The sequence below is a fragment of the Haemaphysalis longicornis genome, unplaced genomic scaffold (genome assembly GCF_048455015.1).
Source record: "Haemaphysalis longicornis isolate Haplotype H1 unplaced genomic scaffold, Haemaphysalis longicornis Haplotype H1 scaffold_7, whole genome shotgun sequence".
NCBI classification, from domain to species: Eukaryota; Metazoa; Arthropoda; class Arachnida; order Ixodida; family Ixodidae; genus Haemaphysalis; species Haemaphysalis longicornis.
Genome location: NW_027526422.1, coordinates 83528765 through 83556268, shown reverse-complemented (window position 1 = coordinate 83556268; position 27504 = coordinate 83528765). Strand labels below are relative to the sequence as shown.

General features: G+C 47.5%; 1 protein-coding gene across 1 annotated transcript; it reads right to left on the bottom strand.

Moving 5' to 3' along the window:
• Nucleotides 1–11673: 11673 nt before the first annotated feature.
• Nucleotides 11674–27128, bottom strand: LOC144144552 (mite group 2 allergen-like Ixo r 2). Its single transcript, XM_077676062.1, has 4 exons — nucleotides 26955–27128; nucleotides 18733–18837; nucleotides 17458–17630; nucleotides 11674–11887 (listed from the first exon to the last, which is right to left on the bottom strand). Exons 1-4 carry the CDS (start codon nucleotides 27031–27033, stop codon nucleotides 11807–11809), a joined length of 438 nt encoding a protein of 145 aa, XP_077532188.1. The 5' UTR covers nucleotides 27034–27128; the 3' UTR covers nucleotides 11674–11806.
• Between the last annotated feature and the right edge of the window lie 376 nt (nucleotides 27129–27504).

The window sequence follows — 27504 nt, the reverse complement described above, 5'->3', positions numbered from 1 at the left end:
CGAAATGGTCCCTTAACGCCTCCAGCCTCAATCCATCGTTTATTTTTGCCATGAGATGTTCACCATTAACGGCAAACAACTAGCTCAGGGGCCGGTGCTGGCTAATACCCCTCTCAAACGTGCCTATTTAAGTGTACTTCCTCAGAGTGCACTCGGCTAAAATGTCATTCGGGAGCAGCTAAACGGCAAACACAAATGAGACTTTTCAAGGAACGCACTTTAAGCTGAGTGTGTTCCCCAAACATACTTTACCGGGGCCAGCGCGCCGAGAGAGTAATCTCGTGAGCAGAAGTCGTAAAATCGGGAAAAATAACCTAAAAACACGAGTGTTTAGATGATAATAAGTAACGTTAAAAGTTCATTGTAGATATATTGCTCATTTACTTTTACAAAAAGAGAAGCAGCGACGAAAAACAAGAAAATAACCTCTCTCTCAACGACGTGCCAGCGCCGCCTGGTGGGGTTTTGCTCCATGGCAGCCGTTCTCTGCCACATTCTCGTAATTGGTTTCTTGTGGCCCTGTGATTGTGTTCCCGCTTCAACCTTCTCTGTTATATTCCACGCTTTCAGATAATTTCCCCCAAACGGTAATGCTGCTGTTTTTCGTTGCGCAGTGAATAACGTCTGCACCGGTGACCGGTGTTCAGTCGCCGTCCCGACTCCGTTTTTTGTGCACTTGTGCGACATGCCGATTGCGATTTTGAACAATGCAAACACAATGAAATGATTACATTTTTTCTCACGTTATAAAAAGGGGGAATTTCAAGTAATTTCGCGTAATATTTACGCCGGCTATCGTCACTGACATCACGACCAAGGGCACTTTATTTTGTCGTTTAGCAGCGCGCGGCCGAAGTGTCACTCTGGAAGCCCGAGTGCACTCGGCATAAGTGCACTTAAGTAGGCACGTTTGACAGGGGTATAAGAGACTGTGTTGCCCCAGCGTTTGTTACTCATATTGATTGATTGTAGGGTTTAACGCGCCGACGCAACGCAGGCGATGAGGCGCGCCGTAGTGGAGGGATCCGGATTAATTTTGACCTCCTGGGGATCTTTAGCGTGCGCCGAAATGTCGTACACACGGGCGTTTTTGCTTTTCGCCTCCATCAGAAAAGCGGCCGCCGCGGCCGGGAATCGCACCCGCGACCTCGTGCTCAGCAGCGCAACGCCTTAGCCACTGAGCCACCGCGGCGGGTTGTTACTTATATTGTTATCACGGATACTTTATTCTGTGGGTCTAACAGTCGCGCCGCTCTTCACGTCTGCGAGATGAGGACGTGCCGATCAGTAATATGGGTAGGTAAACTAAAGAAGATAGCAACGACCTAACAGTGACCGATCGGGTCTTCCAGATCGGGCCGTATGAATGCTACTCGCGTGCCTCCTTTGTTTCTCGATTTTAAGTCGACCTTGTAATGTTAAGGTTATAGCTTGATTCCCTTATTTTTGGAAAAAAGTAAGATTCAACCCGGAACTTCCTGCACGCACCCACTGTCACCTACTACGTGTATTCTTCTGAAAAACTGCGAAAAGAACACCGCTGTTCCGCTACAAGAGCCTAGGGGCAGAGTCGTGGGTTTTGGCGTGAACGGCCAGGGATTCAGCCCCAGCAATGAAAAATGGTTTGCCAAAAATTTTTAACAGCGAAGCTGTTTAGCAAATCGTTATTTTTTATGTCAGCAGTTAAAAATGCCAAGAAAGTGTCGAGTGCGCACACGTGAGCGCGGGCATCGCGGGGAGCGCCCAGCGTCCACGGCGCACGTTTCTCAAGCAAAGCATACGCTCTTACGAAGGTTGGCCAAGATTGCGGCGACCTTCCGGCAGTTAAAAAAACAAGAAAATGCCGAGCGCTCGTGTGTGCGTGCCTCGCGGCGACCGCCCAGCGTCCCCGGCGTATGGTTGTCAAGCCAAGCGTACCTGCTTAGCGAGATTGGCTAAGATTGGCGCAAAAATAAAACTCCAGGCACGTCGTAGCGTACGCTCCCCCTCCCCCAAAGGCGATGTTTAGTGATTATTAGTTCCAAAAACTGAAGGGGCTCACACTTGTAGCAACACTGATCGAGTAAAGGTCGTTGCGGCAGCGAAGAAGAAGCTAATCAGCTGCAATGGGGGGCTTAAACCGTCGTGATGGTTGGGATGGTCATAAACGTGCGCCAAAGACGCTGAGCGGCCGCCGCGAGGAACGCATACACGAGCGCTCGGCATTTTTTTGCTTTTTATAACTGTCGGATGGCCGACGGGAGACACGCGCTCACGTGCGCATGCTGATGTGCGGTCGGCATTTTCTTGCTGCTTTTCACTGCGGACACGAAAAATAACGATTCGCTAAACAGCATCGTTGTTAAAAAAATAACAATTCTTGCTGCATCAGCTCAAACCATAAGATGGCTCTAAACTTGCGGTTTAAAAACATTTTTTAATAGTTCGTTCGTAATGCGCACACTCCCATTTGGGGGTTCTCGGTGCCATCCCGATTTCCAAGGACCCGGTCCCCTGGAGGGCAAGAGTATTGCTGCCGGAAAACAGCCGTGACTCGTGTTTTATCACTTGTACTACAAAAACAAGAATCTTACCGTACTTGCCAATAAGGACGATGCTGTAACGTGAGCGAAAATCATCTAATTCGTTAGCACCAGTTACAGATAGTACCCAGCCGCAACTATACAAAATGAATGGCGCAATGCCACGGCTTCTCCACCCATTCACGCGGCCTCACAGCTTTCGGGAAACAGTCGTAAAACAATCTGCACAGTAAATTATTACAAAAACAGCACTGATATTTTTACCAAGTTTCACCGCGCTAATAAACTCAGAAGAGTGACAAGTCAAGGTCAAAACTGGAAAACTGTTTTAATTTATTATCCGCACCTGATAGGTCACCCGGGCTATTTCACCCGCACTAAGAGACCAGACGCAGATATCGTTGCAAATCCTTCCGTACACTGAGAGCGACAAGTCTGCAGCAGAAACACGGCCAATGAAGGCAGAGGAACGTTAAGAGTGAAGCATACCGTGCAGGAGTGTGCAACACATAAAGGACGATGCTGCAACAAGGACGATGCTGTAACCTGGTCGAAAATCATCTAATTGGTTATCACAAATGACAGATAGTTCCCAGCTGCAGCATTACAAAACGAATGACACAACACCACCCCTTCTCCACCCATTATTCGAGCCTTACGGCTTTCGGGAAATAGTCGGAAAACAAGCTGTTGCAAATTATCACAAAAGAAAGACGAAAACACCCCCCTCGCGAGGGGCACGATCAAATGCAGAGCATTTACGCGGGGGGGCGTGCCTGCAAGTCGTATGGATTACGTATTGGTTGTTGTTGTTGTAATTGTTGTCTTCCAGCGTAGACATTGTCGATGAAGTCGATGGTGAAACGTGAAACGTGCCGTGAACCCCCTGCCGCGGCTATGACGCAACGTGGAGCGGCTATGACGCAACGTGGCGCGGCTATGACGCAACACAATCCAACACAATCCACTTTAATCCAATCCAATCCAATCCAAGCCAAGCCAAGCCAATCCAAGCCAAGCCAATCCAATGGAATCCAATCCAATGCCCCTCGCGAGAAAGTGTTATAGCGCCGAAATTGCGCCACCACACGAACGAGTGATGTTGACGTCATGATCACGCCACAGATGTTAGCGACCGGAGCGCGCGCGAACGACATATGTGGTTTAAGCGCGAACCGGCCGCGGTGAGAGAGCGCGAACCCGAACTCAGCGCGAACCCAACGCGGCGAGAGAGGGTGTTGCGCACGTCCCCACCTGTTGTGCGCCCGAACCGAACGCGGCGAGAGAGGGTGTTGCGAGCGGAGAGAAGACGAGGACGACGCGGGGGAGAGGGCGCACCTGTGGCCGACGGTTGAATGAGTCAAGGATATAAGGCGCGTTCATAACCTTCCATTCTGTGTCGGCTTTGTGGCGCAGTGGGTAGAGCACCATGTACCTTGCGTTCCGCCCGCAGAGTCGTGGAATCGAAATCTGGCTCCGGTAAGTATTATTTTTTTATATAGTGTAGGGGGAGCGATGCGGACTACGGACGTCAACGCGGGTGACATCGTGAGTTACTGAAATGCTTTGCATTTAAAAAATGTGGTTGATCCTTCTTTCATAAGAATCGGTAAAACACGAAAGTGAAATGTGCCTTTACAGGAGCATTTGAATGTTTATTGTGCATCGATATGAACTTGCACATCGCAATCTATATTTCGTCGGTATTGCACCGTTAGACGTATCAACATTAGACACTGGATTACACGCGCCGGAGCATTGCGTAAATCAGATTGAAACGCCCGGCGCTTGCAAACCGTGAGAAAGAAACCGAACGGGTTGTCAGCGAATCGTTCGGTGAAGTCACGGTCCGCTACAGCAAAAGGAGCGTAATTTGCGGGTCGGCCGCAGTCTTGTGGGTGTACTTGGTGAGCGACGGCCCACTTGCGGGCCGCTTAGGCAAAATTGCGATTACATTGTGCCTGCTCCGTGGCGTGTACGCCAGACGCTTGCGTTGCGGCGAGCTCAGCTTGTGGAACGCTGCGGCGCGTTTCGCAAGCTGAACGGCGTTCTGCATAGGCGCCGTACCGATAAACAAAGCAGCTTCCGCTGCTATTCGCTGCCCTATCGAGGCGCTAACTATCGGCGCTCATTAGCGTCATGACGCACTACTTCGCCTCACCTTTCCTGGATGGCAGCACCAACTGAACGGAGAAATTAGAGGGAAGGAGTTACGGCGCGTTCGTACAGCTACCCGGGCATGACTTCGAGGCTAAGTTGGTAAAACGTTTCGCCCCTCCCGTTGCAGCCAGATTGATATTGGGCTCAAATCCTAGCGCCCCCGCGCCAATGAAACTTTGTCTGGTGGTGTCATTTCCGTGACGGATATATGACGTCGGTGAGATTTGTGTACCCCGGAATAAAACACTTTCGTGTTAAAATAGCATTGCTAACCTTACCAAGTCTCACCGCCCTAATCAACTCAGACGATTGACAAGCCAAAGTCAAAACTGGAAAACTGTCTTAATTAATTATCCGCACCTGATAGTCACCCGGGCCATTTCACACGCGCACTAAGAGACCCGACGCAGGTCTCGTTGCGAACCCTTCTGCACACTGAGAGCGACTAGTTTGCCGCAGAAACCCGGGCAATGAAGGCCGAGGAATCTTAACTTGCAGGAGTGCGCATCCCATGAAAGTGCCACTCAGTTTCAGCAGACGACGGAGATTTTTATTACGTTGTAAGACCAGGGCCTTGGACACGAACGGGGAGCAACGTATTATGGATAAAAGCAATTTTAGGGGCGAAGCTCCTAAAGCCATGGGTCTGTCCATCCCTTGTGTCTCGTGGTACGTGACCGCCGCATGCTTTCGGAGATGTCGCAAAGTGGGCCGCGTTGCACGCGCAAGAACCGGCTGCAACCGGCAGCGCAAACTCGGCACCGGGAGCGCGAGCTTGTCTGTGTTCGCCAACGGAGGCGCGAGCGCACGTGCACTGCGAGGGGGAGATCACGCAAGAGATCACGCCACGAACGCAGGCAGTCGTTCTCGGAGATCGAACGAGACGCAAGGACCTTTGCTCGTTTCGTCTCGTCTTGTTCGGGCACAAGTTCGCCCTAAATAAAAGTTCTTTCTTTACCGTTGTGTCCCATCCTACGTGACAAATTGTGGTAGAGGTGCGGGGTAGTCCTCGATGGCGCGGGGTCTTTCACCAGGTCTGGGCCTGGGAGCATTGACTCCGAAAATAAAAGTTGATTTGTACAATGTACGCACACTGTCTTACGTCTTTCTTAATGATGTAATGGGCGAACTTTCACGGGAGAGTTACGGTTACCGATGATCTCCCCCTCTCGAGCTTCGCCCCACTTATCATCATTCATTCCGTGGATATGGCGTGATTTTTTTAGCGTTCGCTCGCAGAAGAAATATTTAGTCTTCTTCACTCGGGCGCTCATTTACCATGCGTGTCGGGTGCGGCCCAGGCCAGCATCAGCGAGCGACATTGCAAGGAAGTATAAACTGAGTAGCGATACCGAGGCGACTTCTCTGACATCAGCAACGGGGAAAGCAACGGTTACTGGGTTCACGTTGTGGGATAAGCCTCAACGGTAGGCGGCCGTAGGAAGCGCCGACTCGATAGAATTACTGTTTCCCTGTTAACGAAACATTGGAAACCGAGAATGAGCGTTACGAGTAGCGCGTAGTTTGGACAAGTGAGAAGAAACCAACGTTTAATTATCAAACACCAACGCCTAAATTAAGGGGAAATCTTTACGTACTTAAAACCTCTGTTGCAGTAATCCAAGCTCGGGGACAAATACGGCACCATTCTTGGAAAACTATTTGAACAATCGGGATATTTTACGGAGTCCCGTTGCGTCGGCCATTGTGCTGTCCAGTAACGGTGCCCCGTGTCGTTGGACCCCTTCCTGCGGCCATAAATCCTCGATACCGGTTGCGAGTGTTAAGTACCACTTGTGTCGACGGCTGTCATTGTAGAGCATCATACTCCCTTCGCGTGTCGTGTGCATAAGAATATCCATATGGAGAGCGTAAAGAAGCCGAGCCAACTCTTAGGAATATACGATTTAAAGTGTAAGTGGTATTTGTTATAAATAAGGCCTATTGTATCCGCGTATGAAAAAGAAAGGAAACGGCTATTCACACATTGCTGATATTGTTTGAAGACGCATCTGCCTGTTGGTATTATAATATTATTCTTTTGCCGGCCTGCCCCAACCACTCGCACATGCGACGAGTGGCGGAGAGGGCACGGATGGCCACCAAGATCCAAGGCATCCCCGGACTAAGGTCGCCTCCCACTGGGGGGCGTCGTAACACCAGCACTTCACATCAAGGAAGTGAACTTTATTCATCTCCATCATTAGGCTTCCCTATCGGTCAATGGAGGAATATGCATGGATAGAGTTGTGTGCTCTTCTCCATGATTCACCACTGTCCGACGTGATGCTCGCGTACTACTATCGCAGGCTTTGCATCTGCCCTCAATTCTCCTTGGAGCGAGAAAGTGGGTCTAGGTCCCTGTTTTTTGGTACGACGTGCAGGCAGGCTTGTCCCATGGGATAACAGTGATCACTCACCTCTAGCAACTAATATTTTGATTAACTTCCTGCGGTTCTCTGGACTGGAAAACCATGTTTAGTTCAAAAACTGCGCAAAGGACTCTAGATGATATTCGTTAGCGGCGTTGTTATGTATACATTTTTGGCTTTCTTGGTGGGGTGTTTTCCTCTTTATTTGCAGCATATTCTTCCTTATTTATTTATTTATTTATTTATTTATTACCCACAGCGCCACGAAGGCGCTACAGAGCGGGGGGAGAGAGGGGGGTACAAGCCGAAATAACAAAGAATGAAAAATACACAAGATATCAATTTGCAACAAAAGAAGGCAATCACTCAGCTGCAAGCGAGAAAAATATAGCACTGTGAATATTGAAAAGAATATAGCTACATATATAGTTCATTACTACACAACGTATTCTACCTTATTTCATTCAAAGTTTCCTTTGGAGTTTTCCCATTGAATATTGTTCCTAGCATTTCTTTGCGTCTCATTTTTACTATTTTCCCCATTTCTGTGCTGTCCTCCCCATCTCGCGTATTCACGCCACATTGCTGTGATAGCACCCATCTCGCCTAGCAAGCGCTGACGCTAGAAGGGCTGACCTCACCAGTTCACGCCAAAGAGCTCCCTTTGTCTCCCTCTAGTCTGTGCTATTTCACTTATGTTTTTCCCTGTATCCTTTTGTTCCACGCTACCCAAAAATTAATGGCGAGAGAGCTGGTCACGCATAGAGCAGGCAATCACAGGGCCGTGGGTACTAGGTCAACTGAGATGGACAAACCGCATAAGAAACGAGAAAATCTTTTGGAAAGTCATTGAGATATGCTTGAAACAGACATGAACGAGGAAAATATAATCGAAGAGCTAGATTTTTAACTTTGTTTTTTACGCTCGAGGTATCTGCGGGACGGTAGGATCTACCAACAATGGCGCCGATAAAGTGCACTCCGATATTGATGTGGTCGAAACACAATGCTTATCCCTCGACCCCAGATAATAATGATTTGTCCTTCATTGCTACTTATGTGTTGCATGAAAAGTTATCTACGGTGGGTTTTGGTGGGCTCGTCGGTCTCTTGCTTATTCTGATGACACGTCAAATATTGCGAATCGTAGTTACGGTTGGTCTTTCTCGAGTCTACTGCTTAAAAACGCAGACGTGTTCGTATACTTTGACTGCTACTTTTTATGTCGACGTGATACGAGTTGAAGACCAGGAATCAGATTCGGATAGAAAAGCACCTGGTTGTTAGCTACCTTCGAGCGGTTAGCGTTATTAGATTGATGAATCTGTCCCGAGCCTCACGGCCCATCTCTGGTCCTTCGGCTCCAGCAGCTCGAGGCAGCTCTGGCCCTGCAGAGGCGAAAGGGAACCCCTAGAGGGAGCCCGAGTAGTCCGAGCGGGGCCGGGGCACGGTAGCCTCGGGATCTAGGCCCGACACACGCCTATAGGACTGTAGACGTAGTGTAAGACGGGGGAGCACCGCGCCCTGCGTGGCCGGATTTGCTCCCTCCCATGCCGGACGCTTTGAATAAAGTCTTTTCTCTCTCTCTCTCTCCCGAGCCTCACTCCTCGTGCGGTGGCGGATCGTCTTCGCTTCGGCGTCGTCGTCCCACCTACCAGATCACATTTTGTAACAGGTTCCAAGACGGCGCAATATTGTGGATCTAGTTGGCTTCAGATGACTAATACCTTGAATCTGGGACGGGCTTGGTGATTGAATGGTGCATCCGAGGACGAGAAGAACTGGATACTTGCTTAGTGTGATGTGCGCAGGGCGCAACGCATGCAGGTATTTGTTCCCCCGCCCTAATTTCCATGGTCTCCCCAGGAGATGCTCTCCATACTTCCATTGCGCGCCAAGTGTCTCCACCAATGAAGCTTTAGGCGCTGAAGTGGAACATGAAAATTCGGCGGTTTCTTTCGTTTCGGCTTTTGGAAAAGTTTCGGAGAGTACTTTTAAGACCCGTGGTCTTTCATAGGATGGCTCTCCCTTGTCTGTTGCTCGTGGTTGATCCACCTCCAAAGAGGCCTTTTTCATGGCTCTTCAGTTGTTACATGCCAGCTTGTCACTACTTCTGATTCTATGCTTTGCGAGGTAAATTTGCCGTCTCCAGGTGCTGTCCACCCAGAAACCGTTTTCTGGGGCACGTCTCATTCAGCCGTCGATGTGGACACAGCCACCAGTTTTTGTGGTGTTGGTAGTTTCCAATTTGGATCGCACAAGGACGTGATATGGCATTGATTGCAATTCCGACACGACAGTCGCCTTGCATTCTTGCAATCCTTGGCGCGGTGGAAGGCTCGGGCGCAGCGAGCAGCATCCTTGTTTTGGCAATTTGTCTTTTCTTTCGTCTAATGGAAGTTGAGCCCGGCAGTCATCTGTGAGGTCGTCGTTGGAGTCACACAGAAGACATATATGGCAGGACATCTTGACCGCTAGCGTGGAAGAAGTACCTTGTATGTTGTTCTTGACTTGGTTCCTGTGTGGTTATGTTGCTGTACGCATGTCTGAACCAGTCATTATGGAAGTGATCTCCCGACTTCGCACTTCCAGGTTCAACAGTTAAAGTAACGTCTATACTTCGTCCGGCCGTTCTCTTCCCTGTCCTCGTGGCGTTGTTAACGTTAAGTGGTTAAACTTGAGCACGAGCTTATAGGACAACTTCTGCAATAGCGCAGTCTTCAACGTGACATCGTTGGACGCAATGTGTACTACGAGGCTCTTAAATGATCTAACATGCGTGTGTACGCGTTCATAGAGCCTCTGAAGATCGTTCAAGTTGTCGCAGGAGGTCATTTTCGGGAGGTTTAGAAATCTGCTCATGTGTTCGTTGATTATCAGGGTTTTGCCTTCATAACGCTACTGCAGCAGTTCGATGGCTATGGGGCAGCTCTCGTTAGTTGTTGGTAACCCGATGATTACACCTTCCCCTTTCCCTGTCAAATAACTACCCAGATACTTGAGTTTGTCACCATTAACTGGCGATGGGTTTTTATGTACCGGTATCGTCGGTTCGAAATGGTCCCAAAATGCAGGCCACTGAATGAATTCCCCGTGAAAAGGTTGTATCTCAAGTTTGGGCGATTTAGCTTGAACGCGTTCATGCGGGGAAGTTACAGCCTGTACCACATCGGTCGTCGCTAAACGGTAAGCTGCTCGAGGATGTCTTTCAGAGCGGAAGGCCATGCGTGCTATAGAATCCCTGTAATCTTGTACACTTGTCAGTTCATCGTGTAGTTCTTCATCGGGGAAAAGGTGCTCTCTCTCTTTGTCTGTTTCGGTTGAGGCAGCCTCTTTTCTCGTAAAGCACATTTAGCTGTTCGGCCAGCTCACCAATCGGTAGTGGGGTCACCTCCCTCATGGCTTTCATCTCGCTGATGATATTTATAGTCGAGGTGCGGAGCACACCATGTTTTCGTTTCAGACGGTCCATGATGGGGCTCGGTACGCAGAGATGCCGATCTGGTGGGAGATGATGCGATGCGTCGTTCTTGGCCGGTGCATCCTCCTCAATGGGTTTGCTCCATTGGTAGGGGTCTTCAACGGTGTATTCCTCCCTCCTGGTCCCGGCACCAAATTGTTGAAGACCAGAATGCAGACGTGGTTAGAAAAGCACCAGTTTATTGGCCACCATCGAGTGTTTAGCGTTAGTCGATCGATGAAGATGTCACGAGCCACACTCCTCGTGCGGTGGCTGATCGTCTTCACTTCGGTGTCGTCGTCTTCCCACCAAAGAGAGCATATTTTGTAACAATACTAAATAGGCAGAAAATTGTTATGGTTTTCAAAACACCTGGTAACGTTTATCGCTGGCCTTTTAGTTACCTTCTTAATGGCGCATTTCACAGGCGTAGCTGTCTATCCCCGTACGTCACGTCTGGCGAACACTGGCAAGGAAAAATGATATTTCAGTACTGATTCAGAAATAATTGAGGAGGATGATTGCATTGCGCAGCAGTCGCTGCCGGGCTGCTTTCTAGTGATTTTTTGAGAAATAAGTTACACCTATAAAACCTTCATTTTGCTGTTTACGATGCCTTCGAAAATTGTTAGAATTCTTGAATACAAAAAAAAAAAATAGTTTTTTGAGTAACTCTGACACTCAGAGTTGACCCATTCGATACGAAGTCGATTCAAACTCTCAAAGGGACTTGCAGCCCACTAAGTGGGCCCTTACTCGGCCGCCGGGAGTAAGCCTTCGACTAGCACGTGAAACCAGAAGTAACCTTTGCTCTTCAAGAAGACACCTTGCATGACTGTTGGCTGCCTTTGACAGGTTCAACAGCTTACGAGCGGATTGTCCGCTTGCTCACTGTACTTCTGAAAGTCGTTGCCAAGAGAACTCCCGAATTGGTGTCATGTCAGAACTGCACTTATGTATTTTTTGCCTTCTACCAGGGGTATTTTTATAGAACCTAAAATAAGCAAACGTTCTTTGTCTTTGCCACAGCAACGCTGTGGCATCTTCCTTTGCGATGTAATGTATCTGGCAGACACTATTCTCAAACCCGGTGCAACAGCGTAGCATGAGACGATGTAATCGGGCACAGCAGTGACGTGCGGTGCAATATGACCACGCATATTTCGCCAGAACTTTTATTTGCACATAACCCGGCGCTGTTCACATCGTTCCGAAGGACGAACAATTTCGTGGACCATTCTTCTCTCGAGGAACATGTCCCTGGACTTCGCCACGAGCAGGCGTCATGATGTTTAGGCGATCACAAATACTGTCTCGGCACACACGCTGACGCCCTTGTCTCCTCGTATCTGGAACTTGACTGAGCTTTTTGTCTGAAGTAAAGAAGAACAGAAATGAAAAAAAGAAAGCTGGGTAAAATACAAGCAGCAATTAGAAACTAATCTTATTCGAACGCAAAAACTGATTTCGATGGCTTATGACGATGCGGATATGTTCTTCAGAAGAACCCTACTCGCTTCACGGTACACGGTGCTAAAGAATTCCAAACCTCAATCCCCTGCCTACCAACGACCTAAGTCTCGGTGGCCTAATGCTGTCAGTTTTGTTATTAAAAGGTTTACAACAACAACTCACAAGGATGGTAAGCCTCTCGGCGAATACTTGCAAACCTGCGGAAGACGATGGGGCCGGGCGGCCTAGCTCTGCCACCTCCCTCAGTTTCACTCTAGGCTTGTTAACAAAAATGTTAGATACAGAGAAAGTACATACGGCTCATTATTCACCTGGTGATCAATTCTGGAAAACGAGAGGCCGTCGTTTTGAAACTTCGCGGTAGCACCATGCAAATTCATGTGTTCTTGGGTTGGGGCCATTCCTTTGGGGGGCGATTTTTCTTAGCCTTTGGTTTTCTTTATCCTTGAAATTCTTAGCGGCGCAAGAAATTTCCCGGTCTTTTTTTCCGCCTTTTTTTCTTGTTTCGATGGTGATACAAAGCCGTCCGGAGGAGGAGCACTTCTGCAATTCTTATCACCACTACAGCGTCTGTAGGCTGAGAACCGTAAGGGAGGACCCAATCAGTAGAAAAATAGAAAACCTGCGAGTGCAGGATTTTTATTCGTTGAGTCCTACCTAAAGGTTCGGGCCCATCCCCCCCTACACTGATTCGAGCATAGTTCGAGCAGCGACCTTGTCGTTCTCGGCGTCATCGATCCGAAGGCCCACCTTGTGAGCACCTTGAATCTACTGCACGTTTTGCTTTTAGATGCGACTGCATCTCATTCACTCGCCTTGTCCATGCAGCGTCGTCGGCGTTGTTGTCGGCGTCCGCCCCTCCCCATTCTCCTTGCCGCGCGAGCTGCGCTCTCCGCCGCTCCCCCCTCTCCTCCCCGATGCCCCTCTCTCGCGAGGGGCATTGGATTGGATTCGAATGGATTGGCTTGGATTGGCTTGGCTTGGCTTGGCTTAGATTGGATTGGATTGGATTTGGATTGGATAGGATTAAAGTGGATTCTGTTGGATTGTGTTGCGTAATAGCCGCGGCCGACGCACTGGCGCCGGCGCATGTGCAGTACTCTTCCGCGGTCTCCTCTCCTTCGGGCGCGCTGCGCATATAACCGGTGTGCCGCTCTCCGGCGGCCTTTCGGTCGACGGTTGCTCTCCGCTTGCGCTTGAACCCCCCCTCAGCGTCGCATCACACCAGGGTTCCCGCGAGGGGAGGTGGGCGTAATTTTTTATTGTCCCATCTATGTAGCACTTTACCGTAAATAACAATAAGTCAACAAAACAGGATGGCACCCCCCCTTCTCTCTCTCTCTCTCTCACACACACACACACACACACACACACTCCCCCTCTCTCATTTTTTCGTGGTCGTAGAATATAACTCGCCGGTGTCTATAGTGAAACATGCTGCGCTGGTACACTAAGCTGAAGGCTTTCATCGATCTAGGATCAGTTACCTCTTTGACTACTCTATCGGCGCGGCTGGGGCCTTGAGTGTTTAATTTTTATGATAAGTTGCACGCGCTACCACATGTCTCCTTTCTCCACCTGCCGATATCACACTTTTAAATATACCCGCCAGCCTGCTTCCCCATAGGGCATGGAATCAACCGATCATTGCTATCATATGGGCAGCGTAAGTCGAATGCCAAGGTCCAGCATATATATTAGACTGAAAAATAAAGACTGATGGTTAGCTCGGCTAACCCTGGATATGCAAAGCGAAAGCGTGGTTTAGCCTGGGTAAGTCTTGCTCCTCTACCGTTTTCGCTGAAGCTTGTTTAGGTGACGAATTACGTGCATCTGTGCCCTTCCAGAAGTTCGTAAATCTTCTATAGATTTTGTACGGAGAGTTTTTCGCTCTTCACGCCGACAAATGGCACACAATCTCTGGCACTCGACGTCAGCGTCATTATTGGGTTGATTCCAGCGCTTTGTTCTTAAGCTTGTGGATTTCCGAAAACAGTGGAGTATCGTTGGGATGATTTCATCATCTCGAGTCGCAGCCGTAATCCAGATGAATGTAGCTTCCGTGAAGGCCCTCCAGTCTGTGCACGCGACCTGTTCTTCGTAAGTCTGTGAGGGAGAGTCACAAGTTAAGATCGAAATCGGGTTATGGTCACTTCCTCTTGTCTCTAGATCCGTGCACGAGGGGAATTTTCCAGACATACTAGCTGTGACGAATGATAGATCAATACAGCTGGTTGTGTTGAGGGATTTCATGAAGGCAATGCTGCTATCATTTAGCGGCTCAATGCCGTGTCTTAGGAAGTTTGCGAGTTTTGCTCTACGTGGGCTTGTGTTGGAACTGCCCCAAATTTCATTATGAGCATTCAAGTCCCCACAGATAATGAGCGTCTTGGCAGTCGCCGTGATCAGATCTTCCAGCCTGGACCCATCGATCTTGGCGTCGGGTTGTAAGTAAGCTGAAATGAATATGAAATTCTGAGAACCAATAATTGTAGTTGCGCAAACGTACTCGTTTGTTTCGTGGGGGTAATACTGGAATTTCAACTGCCGCAATGTCAGTACGGAACCCGCCAAGAAGCCGGCTTGTAACGTTTACTCTTTGTGAGTGGAGGAAATAGTTACCACTCAAGCGGAAATTTTCATCCACTTGTGACTTTGAAATCCAATGAATGAGAATCGACAAGTTTAAAGAATGTAAAGTAGATCAACTAGCCCAGATAGCAGACCACGAGCGTTCCACTGGAAAATGGTGCATCTTTTTAGGTGACTGTTCAAGGACAGTGTTGGCGATGGTGCTGCCGTCATTGTCTCCCGATCATGAATGGTGCACTACGAAGGAAGCAAGATGTTAAGAGCGGTTCCAGAGCCACGATAGCAGCAGCTTCAGGCAAGCTGTTTGAGGATGGTGTTACCTCCGTCATGTGTGGTAGCGTGTCGAGGAGGGGCCAGCCAAAGTTGCTGTCTTGGCGATGACGACAAGAAGCCGTAGGCAAGCTTGACTGGTTTACTGCATAGCGAAAGAAGAGCCGAAGCCGCACAGGAACAATACCCTTCCGGGCGAGGTTACAGTACAAAAATCGAGCGGAATGACAGAATAGATTCGCTGCTCCATAAATGAATGCAAACTATCTACCCGGAGGGCGGTTTTATGCATATACCCGTAACTGCTGCGCGCCTTTCTCCGTGCTAAAGTGCACAAGACACGCAAATAGTACATCCACACACAACACTCTTTTCGAGTTCGTGAGGGGCCGGAAGCAGCGGAACTCGTTGAGCCTGAGAGAGGGGGGTGGCGAGATCTCAAATGTGGGGTCCGCCTCGTCGGATAAGATCTCAACTTGCAGATCCATTGGCTGTCGCTGTAACGGTTTGAGTCACCGACAGCGATACGCACACGCGTGAGGCCCACGTAGTGGTAGGCTCTGCCACAAAGCAGAAGAACACTGCATGAAGCTTGCAGCATGCGTGAAAGGAATAGCGGCGCACTGAATCGGAACAATGATATGGCGGAGATAAGGGTCTTGAGCGCGGCTAATAACATGTGAAATATTACTTTGCCGTAGTCGATTAGCGTTTTAGGAACGTAGGTCTCCCCTTGTCATTCGGTTGCGCACAGAGTCGCAATGGGTAGCACAGTGTTAGTGGAAGCTTGTGTCGTTGGTTGTTGCTCTTCAGGCTGGGGATTCTTGGGGCTTTCTCGAACAGTAGATGCATAGGACTTTTCATTTTAGCGTTGGTGTGCTATGAAAGCGAACACTGAAGATGGATAGGCGTTGCACAAACTGGTACTGGATTCGGGGGCGGCTCGCGTTGCTTGGGAGCTCTTCCTTGAAGTCGGTCAACTGCGCGTGCAAGGGTTGCGGATTTTTTCTTTGGGCAGGTACCGAAGGTTCCAGGATATGGTCCATCACAATTCGCACATCGAGAAGGTGCGTGAGAGGTGAAGTCTTTGTAGGGGTGCGGGCCTGCGCATATTTCGCATTACGCTGGCTCGCTCATTGCGCTGCTTTGCAGCAGGACCTTTCCTTTGACATTTGATGCACTGGGTTGCCGTTCCAAAGTATTCCTCTAGGGGATAACTGCAGAAGCCAAAGGAAATTCGCTTTGATAACGCAGAGCCGCTTGGGGACTCCAAAAGCACTGCTTGGCAGTGACGCTCCTCCACTACACCGTTTTCGCCTGGATCATAAGGGACTTGTCTTTTGGCAGACGTCACACCTTGATTTCGCAGGTAGGAAACGAGTTATTGTCCATGTACTCAAGAGGGATGTCATGAATCTAAAACATGGTAGACGACCTTGAACCGCCATGTCAAGAAGCTCCGTCACAGCAAGAAGACGATTGACAGCGTTTAGTGACGTTACGGGGATGACAAGATCACCATCATTGTTGAAGCGATGCGTAAGAACGTTTTCCTGGTTTCCTGGGCAGTCGAGACGACTGCCGATGCAAGAAATTGGGATTGAGCCTCCAAAAGGAACAAACTGGTTGCGCTGGTTTAATCACATCTGGGATGCCAGCAGGCCTAGACTTCTTATATCTGACTGATATCTAAATGCAGCCTGATTTTTTCTTCAGCTGCATTTACATCTCTTGTGGTGTGGTGTTATAGCACCTCGATGGCTGGCTTTTTTACGGCTGGTGGTTCATGTTCGTCGAGTAAGACATTGTCTTCTGGTGGCAGAAACGATGTACGATTCTTCCCTTGCATTGTTGACATGGCAGAATGTTCCATCTTGGAGTCGTGAGGCACCAGTGATGGCAGCACCCCGCTTCGCAGCAGGGACCACTTATTGGCACCGGGAATGGCTTTCTTGACGAACCTATTCCGGGTCGCCGTCGTCCGTAGACTTTCATAATGCCATACTGCACAACATGATGTGCGGAAAGCTTTGCAATGGCACAAAGAAATGTAAACTCACTGAGCGGCGAAAGCAGTGGACAGGCTACCCAGTTCATCTTCTTCCTCCCGACAACATAGAACTTTTATGTTACGATACTATGGAAGCTATCAGGTTACATTGATTTATCCACACCTCGCTCTCCCCCTCAAGCACAGTTTCGTAATTCATTAAGCAGCGGATGCTGTTGCAGCAAGGAAATGAAATACAGTGTGTGTGAAGGGGAGGGTTGTGGAGCACTGATTATCGCTTTCATGGAGATGGTTTCCATTTGCCGTTCTCTTCGCCGTTTGCGCATGCATGTCCGCTCTCACTATAGTGTCTTCAAAGTATGAGCCGGGGCTCACACCGAGTAAGTGCGTCTTAGCTACTTAGCTGAACTTCGCGCAGCAGTGACACATGTTAAAATAGCGCGGTAGAGATGGGACAACAAAGAGAGTACACAGGACCTGCACTGGACATTGACAAGTATTCAGGCAGCAGAAGCAGACGCCAGCGGGGTGGCTCAAACGGGTCACTTCCCTAGGGGCACATGGATACACATTCAAGGTGCGTGACCCCTGACTTACAAATGGCAAGATGGATGGAACGCTGAGGTCCAGGACACCGGTGAAGGTTTCGCCCTTAGTGATTGGGCACTTCAGCACGTACGAGCACAGGTCCGACTTTAAACCCGGAATGGGAATATACCAGCCCAACACCTTCATCTTGGCGTCCAGTACAGCTGTTTTACTGTCTTGGTCTGCATTAGACATCAAAAGGCATGCACAGAAAGGACATTTTGTCAGTATCCAGGGCGGAATGGCAGTTAATAATGACTTCTACCTGACGTAACGCAGTCGGTTCGAGTAAGCAGTTGTTCAACGAATTCGTTTTCGGACTCCGTTACTAAGCTTGAATCGTCCCGGGCCGATACCACGTTCGGTTACTATAACTGGACTGTGAACGAAGCTTCACTCCTCTGACTTATTAAGGTGCACTGCCTCGATTATTTGCAAATAGTTTAAAGCCCAGGAGAAAACCGCGAAATACGTGGTCGTAAATTACAGCGCGAGTATTTCCGTGCTGTGCACTACCGCAAGAATATCTTATGGGCTTCGTAATGAGTTCGTGTATTTCAAGTTCTCTTTTTATGGGTGCTACTACCTTCCCAAAAGCAGGGAGCTTAACGCTGCGCAGAGGAGAGCGAGAGAGCGAACAAACATTTTTTAATGAAAAGACTAGCTAGGACTAGGCCCTTGCCGGTCCGAGGCGGTAGGTCTCCTCAGTCCGGGAATCCTCTGCCGGTGGCCGCCTTTTTCGCTCGGTTCACCAGATTCTTTTGGTTTCCCGAACGAAAGAAAAAAGACGAAAGAAAAAAGATTTATGCCATCTACTTATGCCATCTACTTGAATGACTTGCTCCGGGGGTCTATTTTTTCTTTCTTGCCTATGCCAGAATACCTGGCTGTGCGACCTGGAATCGAACCCTCGACCTTGTGCATCGCCTTCGTCGATGAGCCACCGTGGTGGGTAAAGTGCTTATATGTGTGCCTGTGTGCGTCTGCGCTCGTACAAACGGGTATGTGTGACACTAATGTGTGTTCCTTTCATATGCAAACAGTTTTTCGGCATATTTTTTAAGCCGAAGTGTTTGAAATTACATCACTCAAACTTCAGTTTCCCCCATTACACAGATGGTCAGTCCTACTGTCTGCACGATTCCCGCTAGTCTACGCATAGCTCAATTCAAAAACGAAATTTAAGTCGGAAAGTGCCAGGTCTCTAAGATAAAAGCACTACGATTTCGTTAAATTCTGAAATGTTTCTGAAATTCTGAAATTTTTCAGCCATGGCGCACTTACCCGACAATACAGTGAGGTAGACCTTGATGTCCGATCCACGCTTGATGACGCAAGGGTCAGAGTCGCACGGCTCGAGTTGCGCGCTCAAAATAGTAGCCTTGCTACCTGCAGATAGAAAATTCCAGAGCAATGTTCGCTTCCCAACCCGTCGCGCTAAACAAGTCACCACAAATACAATAAACGACCTTGTGCGACTTTACTCAACGAGGAAATAATAATTTAACTGCAAAAATTCTGAGCTTTTTCCGGCATACACTATTAGTTTTATTGGGTATGTTTGCATGCGATCGGTTACATGCTGCACTTGGAGAAAGGCTATAAAGACATCCACAAAATCACGGCTGACCTTTCCTGGGAACGTCATCCATTGTATTCAGTGTTAATACGAACGTACCGACAGAAAATGCCAACGAGCAAGCACTCATATCCCTGTTTCTCTGCTTCCCGTACCTAACGTGGATATGTATCGTGTGTTGATAAGCGGAGGTGTTTCTTCATGGCGAGAGGTTTGCTTGACACAAGTGACGAGCTGTGAAAAAAAGGAGTGGTAACAATCGTTGTTTTGTACAGAAACGGGCTGCCGCTGTAAAGATTAAACAAAAAACCTTCTGAATTAGTATGGCGACGGTTCTCAAACGAGGGTACGGGAACCAAGGGTACCTGCCAGGGTAATTCAGGGGTTTCACGAATCCCTCCCCAAAGCTATTCACTCCCCCTTTCCTCTCCATTCTTCTCTTGTTGGCAAACCTTTTCTGTAACGCAAATATGAGTAAGGACTATTGAGGAAAGAAAACCAAAGCCCCTTATGGAGAGAAATGTGGTTAGCGGTGGTTAGCGGTCCAGAAGTAATTCCCAAGAGCTTTTTAAAACGGTACGCAGAACTAGTCAGCAAATATCTTTATCTCATATATTCCAAATCTGAAAACTGCTGCCTTCCTGCTGAGTGGAAAATTGCTAGAATTACTCCCGTACTCAAATTAGGTAACGCTGCGTCTCCTTCTAATTACCGGCCTATTTCTATCACAAGTTGTAGAAAAATTCTTGAACATATCATATTGAAATTTTTAATAGGTTTTATTGAGTCGAACAACATTGTGCGCATGAATCAGCATGGCTTTACATCACGACTATCTACTGTTACACAACTTGTCAAAACACTGCATGACCTGGCGTTCGGCATAAACTTCGCATTCAAGCCGATGTCATTTTCCTCGATTTTTCGAAGGCAATCGACCGTGTCTCGCACACTAAACTACTCCTTAAGCTTAAATACATATTAGGTGATGGCGCAGTTTACCAATGGACTAACAATTACTTAATAGACCGCTTACAATTCGTTCAGTCAGTACTCTTCTGACCTTGCTCCAGTGCTCTCAGGCGTTCCTCAGGGGTCCGTATTACCTCCAGTTTTGTTCCTAATCTTCATAAATGGCATAAGTAGCTATGCTGACGTGAAACTTAGGCTGTTTGCTGATGATTGCATTCTCTATAATGAAGCACGACACCGCGACGACCAGGTGAAATTAAATAATGCTTTAAATAAAGGTACTGACTACAGTGACGGGGCCCGTCGCTTTAAAATCTGCACTACAGTGACGGGGCCCGTCGCTTTAAAATCTGCACTACAGTGACGAGGCCCCGTCACTTTAAAATCTGCACTACAGTGACGGGGCCCCCTCAATATAACAAAATCAAAACCAGCCGATTACCCGCCGATTCCCGTTCTGGGATGTGGTGTAGTGGCGTTCAGCCGCTGACTTCGAGCGTTGTAGTCCGTGGTTCGATCCTCGTGTTGTGTTTTTTTATTTTTATTTTTTTGTGTGTGTTTGTGTGTGTGTGTGTGTGTGTGTGGCCGCGTGGTTAGCGTTTTGTAACAGCAAAACAATTCACGCGGTGAGAGCAGTCGGTCTTGGTTTTTTACTCAAGCGGTCGAACCGCTCCCGCTCACTGGAGCCAAGGCCGACGTAGCCATCGCCGGTTACGCCCGATCTCCTGTAATTATTACCAGTGATTAATAATTAACAGTGACTCTGGCTAGTCAGTGAGCGGAAGCGGTTTGGCCGGTTAGGTAAAAATCAAGACCGACTGCTCTCGCTGAAATATTGTGAAGCGGGCGTCGGGTGGCGGCTTGGAGATCCGTTCGGATAGAGCTAGAGTTAGTCCGACCATCTGTAAGTATTAACACAGATTAATAATTATCAGTGATTCTGGCTAGTCAGTGAGCGGTAGCGGTTTTGCCGGTTGGGTAAAAATCAAGAGGGACTGCTCTCAACGCGAGTTGTGTTTCCTCTGGACGGAACTTTAGGGGGCCCCGTCACTGTAGTGCAGATTTTAAAGTGACGGGGCCCCGTCACTGTAGTCCGTACATTAAATAAAATAGCTTTGTGGTGCGCTGATTGGAAAAAGGCAATAAACATTGACAAAACCGTATATATGACCGCTACGAATGAAGCATCTAAGCTAGATTTTCTATACCATTTTAACAATGTGCCGCTTCGAAGTGTCAACCGTTATAAATACTTACGCCTCATAACATTGTCTGACCTCAGCTGAACAGAGCACGTGCGTAAAGTGTCAAATAAAGCAATGAACAAACTATTCTTTATTAAACGGGCCTTGTAATATTCTACACATGAAGCGAAGCTTCTCCAATACGTCACTTTTGCCCGCCCAGTTTTAGAATACGCCAATATTGTGTGGTTCCCCCACGCTGCGAGTAATATCGCAATATTGGAAAGGGTACAGCGCAAAGCCGTCCGCTTTATCTTTAATAGATGCCGACGCACTGTCTGGCCTACCGCTCTGCTACAGCGTGTTGGTCTAGCTACCTTTCGAAAGTCGCGCAAAGCTTTTTTGGTTCAAATTTTTATAGCAACTACTGCACAGATCGTTGCGCGTAAACCCTATTACTTGAAATTTCGTGATACCCGACCGACTAGAAAAAGGAATGCATGGGAACTTTTTGAATATGCATTTATTAATATTACTTTTCGCTATTTTTCCTTCCCGCGCGCAATTCGCGAATGGAATACACTGAATGCATTCGTAACACACCAGCGAAAACTAGAAAAATTTATGGAACTAATTGAACGTGCTGTATTAGCCTAGAATGAGATATCATTGTAAGTAATTATATTCTTTTCGCCATGCAATCCATCCGGTTCCGTTTGTCCCGGGGGAAGCATTTTCCTCCACTTTTTCTGTGTGTTTTAAATCCATCTTGATGCTGTCTGTAGACACCGCGTGTTGTTTTTGTCTTGTTTGTCTTATCTTGAGTTTCCCTGATAGTTGACGTACATTGGCGTTGTTGTATGTATTATGTAATAATATACTACTGCTATGTTTGTTGTTTACATTATGTGCTCTTTTTGTGTAGAATTTTTTATTACATCGGACGTTGATAAGTTGTGACATGTTGCTCACCCCTGTAATAATCCCCTTTGGGGATTGACAGTATTCCGTAAATAAATAAATAAAAAAAAACGCGAAGGTTTCTCGCACACAACCTGAGTCAAAGTCAAAGGGAAAAATCCAAGCTGCTTTGACCGTGTCGGAATGGCGCAGTCGGATAGACGTCGGCCTCATAACTCGAGGGACCCAGGTTCGATTACGACCGCAGGAAGCGTTTTTTTTTTTTTTTTTTCAGTAAGCCATAAAAAAGTTTCGCTTTAAAAGTGGCTTTGCTGCATAGCACGTGCGAGGCACGTGCTATGCAGCTTTTCACCGCGCAGGAAGCGTTTTAAAGTCGACTTTTTGCGCAAAACTCCAGCTGGCGGAAAAGCCAGACACATTAGAGGCAGGCTTATAATACGTGCTTGGGCGACCTAAGCTGCACATGCAAATTGTTTGACTAATAACCGACACTCATCGAAATATTCCACCGCTGGTTCTTCCATCACTTGTGGAACCCAAGAAGGGCTCACTGCAACACTCATGGTCCAGAACCACATCGATACGGGAACCGAATCCGGGTATTTAGGGGACAAGTGTGCTTATACTGCTCTACGTCAACACGTCGGCAGCAACGCAACAAGCCTAGTGCGTGAGCTGCTGATCCGTATCACGTGACAGGTGAACGTGACGGCAGGAGAGTCCTCCTTACCATTCGAAAGACGCTCCTCTCCGTCTTTTTTTTTTTTGTGTGTGCTGACGCATGGCCGGGCTAGAGTGGTGGCGTCCGCCGCTCTAGCCAGCCCAGGCGTGGCCTACGCTGCTGCGTTCGGGACGCCGCCTCCGCGAATTCCCGGTAACGGGTGGCAGAATTTCTGATTTCCCTCTCTGCAGAGCCACGTGTGTGAATTCAAGTGACGTCGCATGGGCAATTGTTGTGGGTGTCGTTTACAGGGTTGTTTTCCAACCACCTTCACAGCGTGGATTGGAGCCAATTTTTCCTTTCCCTGTAAAAAACTGTCACGGATGGTGATTTCAACTGGATAACTAACTTATCAGCATTGTTTCTCATGTAGCGCACCACATTAGCATAATTTTCACTTTTACCGATTTTCATTTGTTGGTTTATACTAAGCCCTGCAAAACATTTTCCTCCTTTCCTTTGTTTTACGCAGAGGGTGTCCTACGTTTGGAAGAATTTATGCCTTATTTAATGCAATTTTTCTCAAAGAAAAGTGGATGAACGCAGTTATGGGTACAACGACATCAAGATTAATTTAAACACTGTAAAAATTAAAGTATTAAGCGCGTGTGCGCTTTTAGCACACTCTGCAGGAAACATGACGCTGCGTCGAATTTCAAAATTCACTGATATTCTACATTCTTGAAATGTAATTTCAGCCTTCCTTCTAAGTACAATAAACTGCGATATTTTGTGCACATTCGGAATACAGCGGCGGTGCATAAGATCTCTATTGATGCCCCCCGCTGAAGTTGCATGCCCGCCTGTTCGTTGCCGACCGTTGAAATACGTCATGGCTGCCCAGAACCAAGAAAAAACTGTCGTCAACAAAGACATCATCAACGTTTAATGATGAGGCTGTCTAAAAGCTTTGGCTCATGATAATTGGAAAATGACATCGCGCCTGCGGAGGTTATTTACGTACTGGAGTTTTGTTCATTTTTGAGCGAAGACTCATACGTTCTCCTTCGATGATGCATCAAAATTAAGGGTGCGGGTACTCCCAAACCGCTCATTTATTCACTGCTTTTTTTACAAAAATACCCGCACGCCGCCTCGGGTTCTTCGCTCGAAATATTAATGCTTCAAATAATTTTCAAAACCCAATGCTTCATAAAGGTGGACATTTCTTCCTATTCGCGCTGAATGTTCTTGTTTCGGTATCTGTCTCTCAGCATGCTCAAGCGACGTCAATTTGTGAGTATTTGCTCATATAAGACCTTGTCGTTAAGTATACAACTCGGGCAACGAAAAGCAAAGCACTTCGTTCTGTATCACTGTGAAGTTTTTGTTTTCTCATTTCGCTGCTATATTCACCTTATTGACGTCTTTGTTCCCAAGTTTTCAGGCACCTAAGTTTCGTGTTTTTTGGATGGTCCCTGATAGTCCGTTTACACCTCCACTTATGAATTTTCTGTCACCTAGCTACTAACAGCTGAGGTATTCAAGATCTTGGTTGCGGCGTCAATGTTCATAAAGAAATAAAAAGGAAATGTCGAGCGCACGTGAGTTTTTGTCTCGTGAAGTTCCTTGTAACCAGGCATGCACCCACATGGGGTCTTGACCAGGAATCGGGAGTGAAGAGGGCTAAGGCGCCCGCTTCACAAAACTGTAGATTACAAACTTAAGCATTTGAATGAAGAACTAGCACATGATCAAAAGCGAGAATTGGTTGCATCCTAAATAAACGGAAATGTGTGCGCCACCTGTCGCCTGCTCCTGACGTCACATACCACATTAATAATGCCGAGACATCGCTTGTTGGTACCGCCGCACAAGCGGATCTCTCTGTTTAAAATGAGAGCGGCTCTGCCTGCTTAGCTGGGCGGACTTCTTCTTCATTCTGCTCCTTCTCCGTGCAGCTTCGCTTTTAAGAAAGTTCCTTCAACAAGGAAACACCTCTTTCTTGTGACATTTGGCGGGGGGCAGAACTCCCTCCAACATTGTGCCTCGCACACAGGCACACAGGGGATGGGACGACCAAAGAAGATCCGGACTCCCGAAAAGGGATGGCTTACCAGGAATCGCGCGGTGCTGTGAGGAAAAAGTGGAGTCGGCGACGACGAGCCGAAGACCCCGAACGGGTGCGTGCACGTGTGCGTTTAATAAAGTGAACAGCGTCGCCCGACAAAACGACTTCTCCTACGGCGTCATGGAGAATTTTCAGCGTCAGGTTCGTCGATCGTCACTGCTAGTCTACCGTAATATGATTAATATGAGAAATATGATTTTTTGACTTCAGGCATCGGCACTTTTGACTGGTCGCATCTGCACTTTTGCCTCTGTTCTTGTGCGTCTTACACCAACTGAACCACCTTGCGCATGCTTGTCTACGTTAACAAATATTTACTCTGCACGCGACCTCCTAGCGCTTGTTCAGAAATCTGTTTGTTTTCTTGGTTCACATACCTTTTTGTACATCTTTACACATATCACAAAGATTTTACTTACCACTATTTCTTGTGTGTTGTCTGTTTGTATACCTTACATTTTTCATGTACACCGTGCTGTTCTCATTTACGCTTATGCAGTTCTCATCTACACATCACCCGAGAAGGCCCAGCGCTGTTGGTGCGCAGTTACAATAAATAAATAAATAAATAAATAAATAAATAAATAAATAAATAAATAAATAAATAAATAAATAAATAAATAAATAGTGATCGTAAGGCCGTCTAGGCCAAGCTTAGTAAGAATCCGGCGGCACTTATGATCCCTGATGATTGGATGCATCTACAGGAACGACCAGCAGTTGATCCCCAACAAAAACAAAAAGTAGTACAGGCCTTCAACGGCGAAGGAGTACTGAAAGAACACTTTGCGGCGGCGGACGATGAAGCATACGAAGACTGAAGAGGACTCCACAAATAAAGCACTTGTATACTTTACTTTGCGTTTGATTTGGTCTTCTGCTGACGAGCGCCGTATATATACACAGGGTAAATGGTTCTCAGTCACTAATGAGTCGCTCGTCGAGTTTAGCTTAGTGAGACGAACACAGCTCTGCTTTGACGCCAAGCTTGCCCTGTTGTAAAAGCTATTTCATCCTCATCCGCCATTAAGTATCCATATTCTAAGGTACACGTGACAACCTACCCGTGTACTCTTGTACTCGCATCGCCGATTCCGCATGACCCTAGTTTTTAAACCTTCCATCAAAACCTGTTTTACTTTAACTGTACTTCCCTAACATCAATAAACGCCCCGTTAAATTGTCATCGTCTATTGCCTCGTTCTAGGTCATACTGTGAGCGCCCAGAGCTAATTAATCGGCTGACTGTGCTCTGAACCGGGATGGCCTGCAATTTTAAGCATAATAGGGCATTCGAAAATTTTAGCGCCGGCAGAATTATTCCGCGCTAATTCCTCGTGCACCTCGTACTTATTGCACCTCTATGTTTGCACCTTATTGCACCTCTGTGTTTCATTATGAATGAGTTTATTGTCTTCGGTTGTTCCCCATGGAAACTGTGGTAGCACTGTACTTCGTTGAGTTACATCTGTAAGAATTTTCATTGCTTTACAAATGGCATGGCTTTCGGATGAATCGCGTGTGTCGTGTTATTAGCTCCATCTTAAAATGCCATAATCTCTGGTTTCAGAGGGCTAAAATTTGGGCACAGATATGTGTCTTCTTTACCATATGTATGTCAGCAATTGTCTATAAGCCTTCCGCATTATGCGCTGTTAACACTGCGTCATCTGCGTGTGCCAGTCCTGGAAATCACTGTTCTAGCAGCTGCTCATTGGTGGGGTACAATAATTTAACGCTAATGTTAGTCTTTTCCAATAGTCTTTCCATTCTTGGAGAGATGATCAACAGACGTAAAGAGTGCATCCCCGTTTTAACACTCTATAAATCTACAGATACTATGTGCAGGCCTCTGTGCTCTTTCCATTTAATTTGCACCTTGGCAGGTCATACGTTGCATTCAAATGCTGTAAAAGCTCTGCATGAATGCCTGCACTCCGTATTGTAGAAAGGAGTAAAGGTGACGCTAAAACTTTGCTAATGATGTGCGCTGACTTGACGCAATTGTCATTCTGGGCAGAGAAATTGTAATTTGAAACATACAAAGTAGCTGCTTACCACAGTCCTTGTATGTGAAGTTGTGACGTTGCCCAGAGACAAAGCCGAAGACCAGGAGGGCAACAACGTAGCGAATCATGTCGGGTGCTGTCACTTGCAGGTTATTTCTCTTGGAAAATACGCGTTAGTTTGGTGGTCCCGTCGAACGTGTGCACAGCTGACGGCATCACGCAATCCCATGGCCTTAAATACCGTAGACTGTGGGAGGCAGCTGGAAGCGGTCACGGGGCGCGTACCCTGACCTTTGAAAATTGCGATATGAAAATATGCGGTTATGGTTTGCTTCCTTATCAATTCATTATCGCAATGGAAGACCTTGGGAAGTATCCAACGCATGACACCTCTCTCGCGCGTTCCTCTCGGAGTGGGCGTACGGGAGAACCGGCACAGAAATGAAGGAAATGCTTAGATGGTCTTATCGCAAAAAATAGGGTCCAGATAAGGGACCTATTGTGAGGGCATTGGCCTTGGTATACTGTACAGTGCTAAGCAATGAACGGTATACCGGTTGGGGGGCTTTTTTTAATAGCCATACAAGGCTATATAACGC